Genomic DNA, 16,746 nt, shown 5'->3' on the forward strand with positions numbered 1-16,746 from the left:
TATAGCCTTAGAAAAAAGGGATAAACCACAAATGCAAATTTAACAGCAAGTACTAATAATAGGCATATATATCTTCTCACAAAGAATTAAAGGCACAGACAGGCCTTTAATCCCAGCACTCTGTGGAGGTAGGAGGTAGGCAGATCTCTGAGTTTGAGAGCAGCCTGGTCTGCACAGAGTTCCAAGACATAATTTATAAATAATAAATAAATAGGAAAATGACATAAATAACCGTCTGGCTTTTTCCCCTCTCTCACAATCTGTAGTTAGTTAGAGAGTATGCGTTTGGGAGACAAAAGCCTGAGTTCAAATCTCAGCTTTCCACTCAGTAGCTTTAGGGTCCTTGGTTAGTTAGTAACTCATCCATGCTTCAAGGTTCTCATCTTCCAAGTAGAGATAGCATCATCTAACCCATAAGGTTACTTCCAGTTTTAAAAGAACTTGATACTAATTAAAACACCTTGGCTCATAAACACTAATTCCAGTCATTAAATAACTTTTCTAATGCCACAAGACTGGTAAGTGGCAAAACCAAAATTCAAACTTGCAGTCTGGATCCAAAGCCCAGGCTCTTAACCACACTATTTCTATCTGTAAAGACAGCTTGTTTCTAGTTCAAGCCAATAGCAGGCAAGATTCTCTGCAGTGGTTAAAAAAAATGTAAGCCATACAATTGCTATAACCAAAGTACCAAGATATTAACACCCACTGTAATTTCCATGAAAAATCAAAACAAGCCGGGCGGTGGTGGCGCACGCCTTTAATCCCAGCACTTGGGAGGCAGAGCCAGGTGGACCTCTGTGAGTTCGAGGCCAGCCTGGTCTACAGAGCGAAATCCAGGAAAGGCGCAAAGCTACACAGAGAAACCCTGTCTCAAAAAAACCAAAAAAAAAAAAAACCAAAAAAAAAAAAAAAAAAATCAAAACAAGTCACATGGTGCCAAGCACCCTAGAATAAGGTTCCCCACCCCAAACTACCTAGCAGGTTTTGTATTTGGTTGGTTTTTAGTTTTTCTTTTTTTTTTTAATAATTTATTTAAATTTATTTTATGTACACTGGTGTGAAAGTGTCAGATCCCCTGGAACTGGAGTTACAGACAGTTGTGAGCTGCCATGTGGGTGCTGCGAATTGAACCTGGGTCCTCTGAAGGAACAGCCACTGCTAAGCCATCTCTCCACCTCCCGCTCAGTTTTGGTTTCTGGAGACAGAGTTTCTCTGTGTAGCTTTGGAGCCTTTGCTAGAGCTCACTCTGTAGCCCTACCTCTGCCTCCAGAGTGCTAGGATTAAAGGTGTGTGCCACCACCGCCCGGCTACTACCTACAAGTTTTATCCTAACCCGAGGAGATATCAGGTTCAGGAGCCCCACACCAGGGCACATTCTCCATATTTGACCATTTTGAAAAATATGGTCAAATCAGTAAACGTGAAGACAGAGGACTGAAAGCAGTCTATGACCCTGGAGGGAGACTTTCTCCTACAACACCAGCAGGTTCCACCTGCAGGAGACTACACTTCCCACAATGCTAAGTGCACAAGGAGAGGACGCTTGTGGGTACAGTATGGAGGGGATACAAGGCAGCAGAGATCATCTTACCTTTTTAAAAATTTTTCCATTTGGTTGAATTTCATCTTCCTCACTCAAAATTTCACGTGTTCCCAATAGCCTTTTGTCCTTAAATTTATCTTTTGCATATATAAAGACTTTATCAAGTGTATTGCAGCCAGGATACAATACTGAAGCCAAACTGTCCAAGCTGTTAGTAGATCTGTATGCAGAATCCGGTTTTGAATTGACAGGCTTTGCTTTAATTTTGTTTGATTTTTCTTGTCTTGACTCACACAAAAAGTAAAATGGAATGTATGTTAAAATAGTATAGAGTGATATTATAAAATGTATGAAATATAAAAGTATGGGATTGATGGTTTGTTTTAGCTTCATGGTAGATGGTTTTGAAGATGCGTGGTTATTCATAAGTGTTCAAAAAATAGAATTAACAGATTTCAACAAGAATCTGAAAGGAAGAAAAAGAAATAAGTTAGTTCAAAATCACTTTAGAAGAAAAACTTTCAATATTAGCTAGGCAACTAGAGTTCTTTGGATCAGACTGAGTTAGTATACTGGCCCTCTGTTAATATCCTAAATTTAAGAAACTTTAGTCTATTAACATTTTCCACATACTGGGAAAAGTAGCCTTTCCAACCTAACCTTCAGTATCCACAAATACTTCAAGTAGTGAGGACAATGGGGAAGAGGAAAAGAAACCACAAATTTGCCCACCTCATGTTCTTATGTTTCACTAGCATCAGCCACTGTAAATACGAACTGCATATTTCCCAGTGGGCCCTATCAGTACTCTATGTAGTAGCAAGGAATTGGACTGGCAGACATGTACACTGAACTTTATTTTCCATGGTAGTTCTACATGTTGGTCAATTTTTGCAGATCAAGTTATGAAGCGAGATGGTAAAGTATGTATGACCACTGTGTCTTTAGCATTCACCAATTTCCTGATCAACACTGGTGCAGCCATTATGGAAATCAGTATGGAGAATTCTCAAAAAGCTGAAAGATCTACCATATTACCCCAAAGGATTCAACATCCTACTCCACAGATACTTGCTCAGTATATCCACTGATGCTCTATTCACCATAATTAGAAAAAGAAAACAACCTAACTTCAACTGATGGGTAATATGTGATACATATTCACAAGGGAATTTTAAATTCAGCTGTAAAGAAAAATAAAATCATAAAATTTCAGGTAAATGGATGGAACTAGAAAATATACTGAGCAGATAAGCTAGATCCAGAAAGAAAAACATCACATGTTCTCTCTTAATTATGGATTTATAGATCTCTGAATCTTTAGATAGGAGTATATAACCTGGAGTAACCATAGAAACCAGAAATTAAAGAGACCAAAGAGGGGCATTTCTATGGCAGAGGGAAATAGTAGGACCCAAGGGCTATAAAGGGAGAATGGGAAAAACTGGGACGGGACAGGATTACCTAGAAATGCAAAGGGAGGGAGAAAGGACAGACAAATCACATTAAGGATGCTTGAAAGCCATAGGGAAACATTTTAGGTTTACTTATAAATATACTTATAATAAATATATGTAATATAGTATGTGTATACAAATACACACACACACACACTTTGAATGAAGTTATGCCACTTGAGGTGATAATGCCTTCCTCAAGAGCCATATACTACCTAACAACAACCCCAGTGCCAGGCAGGGGAAACTTTCAAGGTGGTCAGGAGAGCTGGAAAGACTCCCAACAAGAAAGGCTAGTATGGTTGCCTTTGGTAATCTCCCATAACTTAGAGGCAAGACACTATTGCTACCACCACCACCACCACATACTTCAGACACAGGACTTAGAAGAATCAAGCTGGAACTGACCTGGAAACCCCCTCACTGAGGACTAGCTCTCATAGCATCTAAGGGTGCTATGCAAGCAAGCTGCCAAGGGAGAAAAGGAATCAGCAGTTCTACACAGCTGAGATGGCCTATGAACCACAGGACCAGCATGGCAACCTTCTCAAGGGTAAAGGAGTGACACAAACTTGGGGATAACCACAGCTGTCTAACTGAACTTGAAGGAATTTGGGCCTAGCTGTAACCCTAGCCAACTACCTGTGGTTCGGGTTAGGGACCCTGAAGGAGAACATACATACTATTGCCACTTTCCTAACCAGTATAATTTCTAACTGTATCCTAAATACTTAATTCTTGTACCCACAGATAAGTGTAGCTCTCTCTCTTCATCAAAGAAATTTCTTTTTGCTGCAAATGGACTTCATTACAGAAATCCACAACTGGTTAAAATGCTGAGAACTGACTATGCAGTACCCAACCCCAACTGATACAACTATAATACAAGCCCCGCACCTAAGGCTCAGGGAACATCATGGAAGAGTAAACAGAAAGACTGTAGGGGCCTCTGGACACAATCTGTGAGATGCTTTCTAGACATGACAGGAAAGCTGTCTTCAAAATATGGCAGCTTAAACAGGACCTGTACAATTTCAACAGCAACTGACACGCCAGTGTAAACTATGAAAATCTCACAAGACCCTACCCCTGGATGAAGAACTGCAGAAAAAGTAATGGCTGCTGAGAATCAGCCTTCTCCAGGGATGAGGTCCTTGATAGATTATGCAATCCCAAATGCCCAGTTCTAAACAAGTATATATGTGAGAAACACTAAATGGTCTCAGCAGGCACTCTCCTTCCTCTCCCCTGCCCCTCCCTCCCTCCCTCCCTCCCTCCCTCCCTCCCTCTCTCTCTCTCTCTAATTAAAGAGAACATGGATTTGAGTGGGGGAACACGGTAGGCATTTTAAGAAGAGGAAAGGTGGAAATGATGTAAACATATTACTTGCATATAAATTCTCAAAACATTTATACTAAGATGGGAGGGAGGGAGTCAGCCAGCCTAACTTACAGAATAAGAAAGATATCCAAGCTGGGGCGGTGTGGTGCACGCCTTTAATCCCAGCACTCGGGAGGCAGTCAGGCGGATCTCTGAGTTCCAGGCCAGCTTGGGCTGCAAAGTGAGTTCCAGGAAAGGCACAAAGCTACACAGAGAAACCCTGTCTCGGAAAAAAAAAAAAAAGGAAGGAAGGTCTCCAAACCTGCTATACCACTAGTGGGCAGCCAGAACTCTCCATTGAGCCTGGACCAGTCGCCATTCCAGGCTAATTTGTTTTGTTGTTGACAATCATTACACAGTATTATGAAGACCAGTCCAGAGAATATGGATTTTTGTCCTAAGGGGGGCAGAGACTGTATGGCACTAACAGCTTATATAGAGGTAAGCGGTAGCTGAAAACAAATGGTGTTGGTGTTTCCAGAACATCAGAGTCTGAAAGAACAAAAATATCCTACTAACTCCAAAAAAAAATGGTATTATCTAATATTGTGGTTTGAGTAGGAATGCCCCCATGGGTTCATGTATTTGAATTCCTAGTCAGCAGGGACTAGGACTGTTTGAAAAGCTCAGAAAGACTACCAAGTGTGGCTTTGTAGTGGAGGCAGTATATCACTGAGGTCCAGTCTTAGTCTCTCTCTCCCTCTCCCTCTCCGCTTCTCTGCGGATCAGGATGCAGCCCTCAGCTACTACTGCCCTAGTTCCAGGAGTGCTGCCATGCTCCTCACCGTGATGAAAATGGATTAAACCACGGAAATAGAAGCAAGGCCACAAGGAAGGAGCCTTGGTCACAGTGTCTCTCTTTCACAGCAAGAGAACACTAAGACATGTACTCTCTTTTAAACTGAATTTTTCATTAAGAAGCTGGGTCCTGGTAGGCGTGGTGGCGCTCGCCTTTAATCAAAGCACTGGGGAGGCAGAGGCAGACAAATCTTTGTGAGCTCAAGGCCAGCCTGGTCTACAGAGCGAGATCCAGGAAAGGCACAAAGCTACACAGAGAAACCCTGTCTCAAAAAACAAACAAACAAAAAAAGGTGGGCACTTCACTACCTCTGAGGTTTTCCTCAGTCATTTGCATTCGACAAAACATACAGGGGGGAAAAAAGCATATAGGAACATACTTATTTAGATGTCACATGACCTGCTGAGAACTCTTACTGGCAGTATTATTTTGATAACAGATTTTAAAAAAACTTAAGGCTTGTTCCTTTGAGAACAATGGTAACAAGGACTTGGTTTATAAATGCTGGCTCCCATTTACTCATCATGGAAATATGGTATATCACTAACATTCTAAAGCTGTGAGGCTGAACAGACAATACCAAGTACCCCCCACAACTCCTCCTAGGAGCAAACAAGAACATGGGACAATCCCTACATCCACTGCAAACTGCAATGCATCTGCTGCCAGGACTTGATTTCCACCCATCAATTGACCATTCCAATAGTCTTACTTGACCGTAAGTACTTCTCACACCTTGCTCAGTCTGAAAACACTCAAGCCTATTCACCTTCACTCCTAAGCACTTCAACTATGAAGCCAAATACCAGGACTGACTGTCACCTCACTAAATGTCACATAAACTGTGTTTCTATCTCTCATTTACAGAAAGTGGAGAATTCTCATATCATGAAGTCACTATGAGGATTAAGTCATTAACATATTTCAAGTCTGTTGCACGTTTCTCACGAGGTCATTTCAGCCAGGTTTTCATCACCATCAATTTGTTTGCCACCCTTAAGCTTTTAGGTTCGTACAGGAGACTGAAGTCATGTGTCTACCCATGATGTGCCTTATGACATGAAATAAATAGTAATGACAAGTCACTCACTCAAGTGAGAGCCAGCAACAGCCTCTGCAGCAGCAGCAGCAGCACATTCTGAACAGCTGAGGCAAGGGTCCCAGCCAGCCCCACATGCCCGGAAAGCAGATGGCCCAGAGCCTTAATGCCCAAAGGTGCCTTTCACCAGCCCATTCTCAGCGGCAAATCTGGTTTGCTTTTGAAAAAATATAATTCCTAAGTATCTTCGATAGAAATTAGTACTATTCTGCTTTGAGCTCTCTCCATGAGCTTCAGTAAGTGGGTCACTCTAACTCAAGGCAGTCCTCCTGCCTCAGCCTGCTGAGTGCTTGGATTACAGATCTGTACATTCCTCAGTTTCTGGAGAATGCAAGTGACCATGCCTGGTTACAAAATTGAATATGTACTCACACACTAGTAATCTTTCCCTGTCTAGCACTCCATGCTAAGTTAAACATCACTCGAGTTTCTAGCACACAACTATGAAAACAAGCACTGAGTGCCACTTTCTAACCTCACCACAGTGCCACACGTAGAAAATGCATTTGGATAAATTTCAACACCAACTCTGACCAGTTCTACTTACACAACCTCAACAATGTTCCTATAAGAAGCTTCCTTAAACCAAAAAAAAAAAAAAGGACTTAAAGCCGGGCACTCGGGAGGCAGAGGCAGGCAGATCTCTGTGAGTTCGAGGCCAGCCTGGTCTCTAAAGCGAGTTCCAGGAAAGGCGCAAAGCTATACAGAGAAACCCTGTCTCGAAACTGCCCCCCGCTCCCAAAAAAAAAAAGCTTCCTTAGGGCCCAGAGGAAGATACAGAAGTGTAACATGAACTGCTAACCGGTCTTATTAATAGAAAACCCAGAGCCAGATGTTGGGGTGAAAGCTGAAAGATCAGAGAAGCAGAGCAAGCCAGCCACTCGTTCTTACCTCTATGAAATCCTCAGTCTGAAGAGGGTGAGTTCCTGTTTCCTCACGCCTTATATACCTTTCTGTGTCCTGCCATTTTGATTCCTGGGATTAAAGGCGTGTGTCACCACTGCCTGGCTCTGTTTCTCTCCTGTAGCCCAGTGTGGCCCTGAACTCACTACATTCACATGACCTCTGCCTCCGAGGGATAGGATTAAAGGTGTGTGCCACCACTGCCTGAGCTCTGTGTCTAATTTAGAAGCTGGCTCTGTCCTCTTATCCTCCGGTAAGCTTTATTGGGGTACACATACAGTAGAACCCCTAAAGTGCTGTGGTCCACTCTGCTGTCTTAGCTTCTTCACTGAGTGCTACACACACACACAATTGGTAAACAAAAAAGTACTTATATTCTGTACTGGATTCTGAATCGCCTTGTTTCAACTTGCTTACCCCAGGAAAATCTATTCCTACTCTTCTTTCTAATTCACTTTTCTAAACCATAATCCACACTTCATATTATATCCAAAGGAAGTGGTCTGAAGTTGTCTCAATTCAAAGATGCAATTTTATATGGGGATTTGTTTATATGAGGATTTGTTGGATTAAAGGAAGGAATGGTATGTCCAACCATCTCTCTGTCAAGTGTAAAAGCAGAGTGACTGGAGCTGGGTACTCATATCTCACTGACAGCAATTGTGTTGATCAGTAATGTGCCAACCAGCCAATAACTGAATGCCCTGTGAATTCAGACAATAATGACTAAAATTATGTACGCTTTGTATACTATTTTGTATACAAAATCCTCAGTCTAAAGAAAGCGAGTTCCTATTTCCTCACCTGTCCTACCATATTACTTCCTGGGGTTAAAGACGTGTGCCCCCAGGCAGTAGTGGTGGTACACGCCTTTAATCCCAGCACTCAGGAGGCAGAGGCAGGCGGATCTCTGAGTTCAAGGCCAGAGTGGTCTACAGAGCGAGATCCAGGACAGACACCAAAACTACACAGAGAAACCCTGTCTCGAAAAACCAAAAAATTAAAAAATTAAAAGAAAAATTAAAAAGGCATGTGTCACCACTGCCTGGTTCTGTTTCTCTCATGTAACCCAGTGAAGCCTTGAACTCGGATCTCTGCCTCCTGGGTGATAGGATCAATGACTATACTCAATCATTTTCTGCAAGTGAGAGCCAGATACATAACATATATACACATACATGCATATAATACATACACCCCGAACATTAGCTGCTAGATTACATGACATCCAACTGCTTGTGTCTTAACAATTCTCAATCCAGAGAATACATTCAGTATTCCATGAACCCATAGCCATTAAAGTGTCAATTTTTTTGATGAAGGCTGTTTTAAGTAGATAAATAACAATTTCTGAACTTTAATTTTCTTTCCTAAAGAAATAAATAAAAAGCCTGGAGCATGCCTTTTATCCCAGCACTCAGGAGGCACAGAGGCAGAAAGATCTGAGTTCAAGGCCAGCCTGGACTACAGAATAAATTCCAGAATGGCCAGGGCTACACAGAGACCCTGTCTCAAAAGAAGAAAGGAGGGGAGGGAGGGGATAAAGGAAGGAGACAGGGAAAAAAAAAAGATGCATTAAAGAAAATCCAAAGATCAGAGACAAAAAAAATACAAAGTACAAAATGCTCTGGAAATACATGAATAAGTAAGGTCAGCCTGTCCTACAGAAGACAGCTCATTGGATATGTTTAGTTTTTAAATATATAAGAGGAAAGCCTGGCAGGGGCAGCACACGCCTTTAATCCCAGCACTCAGGAGGCAAAGCCAGGAGGATCTCTGAGTTCAAGGCCTGCCTGGTCTACAGAGTGAGATCCAGGACAGGCACCAAAACTACACAGAGAAACCCTGTCTCAGAGAAAAAAACAAAAACAAAAAAAAAAGGAATAAAGTATCTAACTGCTATTCTTGATGTGATTTTAAATGCTTGTTTGTTGTGAGTAAAAGCTGCAGTAGCTCAAATTTTGGGGTGATTGTTGTCTTTATGTGAAGGTTTTTGAGACAGGGTCTCATATATTCCCAAACTAGACTCAGAGGTCCAAGAGGTCCAAGGTCATCCTTGTTTACAAGCCAGGCTGTGCTTACACTCATCCATACAGAGAAACACAGGCACTTACACCACAGAGAAACAAACACAAATACACACACACACACACACACACACACACACACACACACACACACGCTGGCGGTGGTGGCACACGCCTTTAATCCCAGCACTGGGAGGCAGACAGGCTGGATCTCTGTGAGTTCAAGGCCAGCCTGGTCCACAAAGTGAGTTCCAGGACAGACTTGAAAACTACAGAGAAACCCTGTCTTGAAAAACCAAAAAACAGGGGGTTGGGGATTTAGCTCAGTAGTAGAGCGCTTGCCTAGCAAGTGCAAGGCCCTGGGTTGGGGGGGGGGGGATAATACACACACTAAAAAATAAATAAAAAATAAAAATTAAAGATCTCTTCAGGTCCAGTATTGTGGCACATGCCCATAATCCCAGCACTCAGGAAGCCACAGGAGAGCCAGGTGCACATTCCAGCCGCAGCCTACACTACAGAGCAAACTCTTGTCTCAAAAAGGAAGCAGCAGCAACAGCTGGGTCACTGTGTAAATTGTAATGGTCATAAAACTAGAATGACGAGGAACCAGGTTTGCAGATTGAACCCCGCTGCGGCCTCAGAGTTCAAGCTCGTCTGTATCCATCTACCACTCTAATCTCCTTCTACTTACACTTGGACTGCTCTGGTCTACATCCCAGACCTTATCTCAGCCCCAGCAGTCACTCCCTCCCCCATATCCCCATCCCAGCATATTGGTTTTGTTTCCATGCCTAGAAAATAATATACAAACTAAACAGCTTTACTGTGTAAGTGTCTAAAAGCCTCAGGCTTCAATGCTCATGTCATGGTTACTTTGAATGAATGATGAATACAAATTCTACAACAGTCTCCCAATATACAATGTTATATGATATAGTTAAAAAAAAAAAAAAAGACTTAGGGAAATACTAACGGTGACCACATAAAAAATAAATATTCCACATATTATTGTCCCTATCAGTAAGACAATTTCATCTGTTTACATTAAAATTACCTACACTTCAGACTCGGGTTACAGTAGCTCAGTGACTGAGTTCTTACTCAAATGCATGAGACTATTTCAGAATGACAAAAGAAAAAAGAAAAGAAAAAAGAAATCAAGCCGGGCAGTGGTGGCCCACGCCTTTAATCCCAGCACTGGGGAGACAGAGCCAGGCGGATCTCTGTGAGTTCAAGGCCAGCCTGGGCTACAGAGTGAGCTCCAGGAAAGGCGCAAAGCTACGCAGAGAAACCCTGTCTCGAAAAACCAAAAAAGAAAGGATAGAAAGAAAGAAGAGAGAGAGAGAGAGAGAGAGAGAGAGAGAGAGAGAGAAAGAAAGAAAGAAAGAAAGAAAGAAAGAAAGAAAGAAAGAAAGAAAGAAAGAAAGAAAGAAAGAAAGAAAGAAAGAAAGACATCAAAAACACCTCTAAAACACCTCTAGGAACCAGGTATGATGACTGTGGCAAGAGGGACCAACCTGGGTTACATGGTGAGATCCTGTTTTGATGTGCGTGTACATGTAATGCTAGATTAATTCACCCTGGATCATTCTGGTTTTCTGTTAAACTAAAACTTCCTGCTTCATTTTAGAAGAAACTTGGCCACACTCTCCTGCCTCAAACAGTGGAAACCCAGCCCAGCGATCAAGTCCACAGGAACAAGAGGACTTTCTAGTCTTATGTTTAGTTTTATGGTAACAAAGCCAGCATTGTGGTAATACAGTCTGAATAAAAGCAAACTGTGTAAAATAAAAAACAAATAATGAACCTTGTGCTTGAAAGGAAGATTTCAAGCCAGGAAGTGGTGGCGCACAGATCTCCAAGTTCCAGGCCAGCCTAGTCGACGGAGTTCCAGGACAGCCAGAACTGCTATGACAGAGAAACCCTGTCTCAGAGAAAAAAGAAAAAGAAAAAAGGAAATTTCATAATTTAGCCAAAAAATAAACATCCTTCGAAACATTAATACAGATAATTAAAATTTGCTGTATGCAAAGCTAGGGTGCGAATTGGGGAGAGAAAGAGGAAGAAAGGAAGCTGGCCCACATGTCCTATGCCTATAAAATCATTTTAGAACCAAGATAATTTTTAAAGGGCAATAGGTAGCTGTGTAGTGAATACTCATAATTAAAACAACAAATGTCAATACAAACATTTCTCACTAAAAAAAAAAAAAAACACCTTAGGAAAATAGCAAGTATGTTTTTCTTTTTATCTCGATACTTGAAAGATCAGATCTACATAATAAGCCCAGAGCATTAGACAGGCCTGCCCATCTGGGCTGTCACCTGTTTAACCTTTCAAATTCTAAGGAAAACTACAAACCTGACCTTCAGGAAAAGAAAACTCTACACAGGCCTGACATGTACACTGATACCTGTTAAGGCTGTTAAGCACTTTCCTTAGACGTGAGAAATGTTTAGGCCAAGCTGGGGGTTGGGGAGTGGGGGAGTGGTGCAGGCCTTTAATCCCAGCAGGCAGAGGAAGATGGATCTCCCCGTGAGTTCAAGGCCAGCCTGGTCTACAAAGTGAGTTCCAGGACAGCCAGAGCTACACAGAGGAAACCCTGTCTCAACAAACAAAACCAAATATATATATATACACACACATTTAGGCCAGAGATGGCTTAGTGGTAAAAGTACTTGCTACTAAGTACCTGTCAACCCAAGCTCTAACTCGGGACTAGCAGGGCAGAGGGAAGAACCAACCCCGATAAACTGCCCTGTGACTTCCACAAGAGGGCGATGGCATACACACCCACACGAGTATGCACGCGCGCACACACACACACAAACACACACACACACACACAAGACTTTAATGTTTGTTATTTTTTTAAAAAAAATTATTTAATATTAGAATTGCTTAAACACAAATTTTCAAAACCGGTTTTTTACTCGTAAGCAGCCCAATTCCAGCAGTCTCCTCCATCCTTCCCTGATGTCATCAGTTCCTGCATTTCCTTTGACCTCTCCAGGTCCTCTCCTGGCCTGACTCAGTTCATCTCTGTAGCCCAAGTGCTCCCTTCTCAAATTCCCAACTCCCTACGTGTGATCGTTCCACCGCCATGGTACCGCTGTGCCTCTCTAGTCTGTACTCGTCCCTCTTCTGCATCCTTCAGTGGATTCCTCCCTAACCCTTTCCTGGGTCTCTTCCACCCACTTCTACTGCCAGAACATCCTGGAGGGTAGACCTCATGACTTAACATCAGCATCACTTTAACACCACTGGGTCACTTGTATTCACTCCATCCCCTTCAAAGAGCTATCTTCTCTACTCGTTTAGTTCCAATTTGAAACAAAAGAGAAAATATTTTAGCCATAAAGTAATCATTAGCTAATGTTGACACATCTGCTGAGGACTAGACACGCTACTCTGTGGTGAGTGCACACCTGAGCCCTTGTGAGGTCCAGCACTGGAGAGGGCTGCTGAAGGCTCCCTCTCACACACAAATGGACAGGGTACAGTCATTGATACTGAGAATTTACAAATCCTACTTTTCTCCTCCCCTGACACATGAATCCCAGTGCTGCTGTGGACATCGCTCTGTATGCTGTAAATGTGTTGCTCTGATTGATTAAGTGCTGATTAGTCAGTAGCCAGGCAGAAAGTATAGGAGGGACAAGCAGAGAGGAGAATTCTGGGAACAGGAAGGCTGAGTCAGGAGACGCTGCCAGCAGCTGCCATGAGAAGCAAGATGTAAAGATACTGATAAGCCACAAGCCCCGTGGCAAGGTATAGATTTATAGAAATGGGTTAATTTAAGATGTAAGATCTAGCTAGTGCAGGGCATTTACCCACCAACTCCACAGTTCCCCAGAGTTTTTTTGAATGCGAGCAACAGAAGTATTAGACAGAAGGATTTAGATTATGGAGATAAACAGAAAATAAAGGATAGCCTTGAGAGGGCCCTGACTGTCTCTGCCCCATGGTATTTATAGAGATGCCAAGGGGTGGAACTAAAGACCTCCCCCCAGCACAGCCAAGTGACCATCTCAGATACCTGCACTCAGGCCCCATGGTCCAATCATCCTCTCTATGGGGACCTACTGGGTAAAGCCACGAGGAGCCTGAGAACAGGCTCCCACAAGCTAGCAAGAAGCCTGAGCCATTAGGCCATACAGTTCATAATTAATATAAGCCTCTATATGTTTATTTGGGTCTGAGCAGCTGTGAGCCCAGGCAGGAAGAAGTTTTTAAACGGAGCTAAAAACAGCTTCCTAGTTCTCTAAGTTAGCCACAGCCTGCAGGCTTGAGCTAATCTATGTCGGGTTTGTGGTATGAGGGCTTGACCTACAGCATGGCGGGAATGCATGGCAGATTTAGGCTTTGCTAGTACAGAGCCCCCCTCCCCCCCCAAAAAAAAAGGTTTCTGGGCTACACACTGCTTTGATAGAAACAGAGACCCACTGCTCCTGAGAGTTGATGGTAAACATGGCTCCCAGACCCAGAGCTGGCAGTAAACGTAGTTCCACCATGTTGACAAGCTGAGGTGGACAGAGAATGATGCAGTTCAAAGCAACAGATTCACAATAAGACAGATTCAGATGGGATAAACCTCTAAACGGTTTAGTGTGTGTAAAAATGTACATAGGCTTGGAAGAGAGAAAAAAAAGTAATATATGCAGTTATATAAACAAATAGTTTTAAAAAATAAAGTCTTTAAAGAGAATGTAAAGTATTTTTTAAAAGCCACATAAAATGGATATCAAACAGAGAATCTGGATTGTGTTGTCTTTGGGAGTTTTAACTGCAGAAAGACATTTGATTTGTAAAGGCTGTTCAGTTAAATCAGTATATATGGTATTTTGACTTCAAAATTCAGATCTAAGGATATGTTGCTTTGGAAAGGAGGCTCTGCCTGTTTCCACAGATTTGTTCCAGATTAAGATACATCAGGTTTGACCAGCCAAGACCGAGTGAAAGGTCTCCAATGACACCATGGCCCAGATGATCCAACATCCAGAACCGTTTCAAGGCAAATGGCTCAGACAATACAGCCTCACCGACTACTCCATAATCCTAAAATTTTCTGTGTCCCCATAAGAATATAGTGCCCTCATCCAGCAGGAAGTAGTATGAGAAGCCACACCCAAATTCCCAAATATACCAAGCTGGCTTTGGAGATGGAACTGGCTCACTCCTTCTCTAAATCCAAGCATACTGGTAAAAACAAAAGGTTGAGATATTCTTCTGTCCCATATCAAGAGCCCTCTGGTGTGGGACAGAGGAAAACCAATATTTTTATTTAAAACAGGTTGATTATAAATACGATCTCTTTCTAAAGAAAAAAAGGAGATAGTATAGATATGATAGGATAAAAGGACAGGTTAATGAACCTTTTAAAGAGCAATAACTTGTTTAGAAATGTTTTACATTGCTATGGATTTTAGTTTATTGATACAAGTTTAAACTTAATTTTGTTACACTACATACATATATATATATATATATATTTCTACTCTAGTTTGAGGTATTATGTTTATATAACTCATTTAGATTATAATGGATAATTAAAAATACAGATTAATGAGTCTTCTACAATAGTCAAACTTATAGTCCTGATAATTTTTCTAGGTATACATAGATATAATTCAATTAGGTAGGTAATCTTCAAACACTTCAAAGACCTACAGAATATGGCATTTAAAAATTTAGACTTTCTGGACATTGAGACATGTCTGTAGCACCGATTTACTTCAGAGAAGATGGACATCAAAGACACTCTATATGGAGTTTATCTTCTTCTTGGAAAAAACAGACATTTGGGCAAAAAACTGTTCTTGCCTGGACTGCTTGACAAATGATGTATTGACTGGACATGCAGGACTCATAGGAAGCTGACCACTGAACTTTGCTTGGCGAAATGGTCCTTCAGAGGTTCCTGCTTTGCAGAGGAAACTGCCAGGCACAGGACACAGAGAGAAGTGACTGAGACTCTAGGCCTGTGGGCTGAAGACAGATGCCCAACTTTACAAAGGAACTTTTGATGACTGTCCAGGCTTCCAGCTGTCTGTTTTTAGTTTTACTTTTTTGTTTTTGTCACTTTATGAACTTATTTCCAAAAGAGGAAAAACAAGAAACATCACAGAAAACACAGTAAGGAATCTTATGTCTTTGCTTCCGAAAAACAGGTTAGAAATTTCAAAGAAAAGCAAGGGGATAAAAAATCTGGTTACCTGGATTCTCTATCAACTCACTCAACAACCAGTAAATCGTTAAAGGGTTTATGTTGTCACCTGAGTAGTACTGTTCTTCAAATCTTTCAGTAGAATACAGATAATGGTTAAGTATGGTGACTATTTAAATCAGAACATCTAGTTTAACCAAATACTCAAGAGGCCAAGTTGTTTGTGGATAGTTACATAATAGAGACCCTGTCTCAAAAAAAAAAAAAGTCTTTCTTCTGGCTTTGGGTACTCAAATGCAAGCACCAATAAAACTAAGTCACCCTCATGATGAGGCCACAAGAATGAAGCACCACCACTTGGAAGCAAGTTTGTGATTTTTATTAAGAGCACTCGAGTTTTTCATATCCTTTACCCAGTATTTTCACTTCTAGAAATCTTTAATAAAGAAAACATTTCAAGCTTTCCATTAGTCATTTGTAACAGGCATTCAAAAAGAAATAAGCAAACACACAATAACTGGGAATTGTCAAACACACTATGACATGTACATTCACTAGATTATTATATAGCCACTAAAATATATTTCAAACATCTATTAACACAGTAATTGCTTGTGATATAATGACAAGGAAAAGTAGGCTGAATACTAAATATACACAATATAGTATCACTTGTTAACAAAAAACACCAAAATATCAGCAGTGGCTATATTTAAGATGCAAAATTAATACTGACTGTTAGTTAACATTTTATCTTTATGCTTTTATATATTTTGTTTTTCATATAGAACATATATTGTTATAACCAAGGAAAATCCTAAAGAAATACATACATAATGATTTCTACACATTCAGACAGGAACAAATTTTATATACTAAAAATCACAACATTAAGCCAATTTACGACTTTTTTTAAACAAGAAACTAAATAGAACCTGGAAAATCTAACACTAACTTGAAATATTTTTGTTCTAAACATACAACTTGAAATGTGGCTCATAATGATCCCAGCATTTAAGAGGCAGAGGCAAGAGGATCTCTGTGAGCTCTAGGCTAGTCTGGTTGATAAAGCAAGTTCCAGGACAGCCAGGGTTACACAGAGAGACCTTGTAATAAGGAAGGAAAAGGGGAGGGAGAGACTGAAGCAGAAGAATAGCTATTAAGTTCAAATCCAGCCTGGTGTTCATAACGAGTTTTAGTCCAACCAGGGCTACATAGTGGGACCTTGCTTAAAACAAACAACTCGAACCAGGTATGGTAGCACAAGCAGGCAGATTTTGAGACTGAGTTTGAAGACAGCCTGAATACATTTAAAAAAAAAAAAGCAAAACATACAATTCTATAGAATTTTTAATTTTATGTAGTC

At 41.2% G+C, this 16,746-nt stretch overlaps 1 protein-coding gene across 5 annotated transcripts in view; it reads right to left on the reverse strand.

Moving 5' to 3' along the window:
* The window catches only part of Acsl3 (acyl-CoA synthetase long chain family member 3), a 55,730-nt gene that overhangs the window by 24,738 nt on the left and 14,246 nt on the right, over nt 1-16,746 (reverse strand). For 3 of the 5 annotated variants that reach the window (XM_076549984.1, XM_016009868.3, XM_042260054.2), the window contains exon 2: nt 1,595-2,012. In XM_076549984.1, the coding sequence (XP_076406099.1) occupies nt 1,595-1,972 (378 nt within the window). In that variant the 5' untranslated portion in view covers nt 1,973-2,012. Of the gene's footprint in view, nt 1-1,594; nt 2,013-11,021; nt 11,139-16,746 lie in introns of all 5 variants that reach the window. The other 2 variants (XM_076549987.1, XM_076549986.1) reach the window with 1 other exon arrangement.

This window comes from Peromyscus maniculatus, chromosome 13 (genome assembly GCF_049852395.1).
Source record: "Peromyscus maniculatus bairdii isolate BWxNUB_F1_BW_parent chromosome 13, HU_Pman_BW_mat_3.1, whole genome shotgun sequence".
NCBI lineage: Eukaryota > Metazoa > Chordata > Mammalia > Rodentia > Cricetidae > Peromyscus > Peromyscus maniculatus.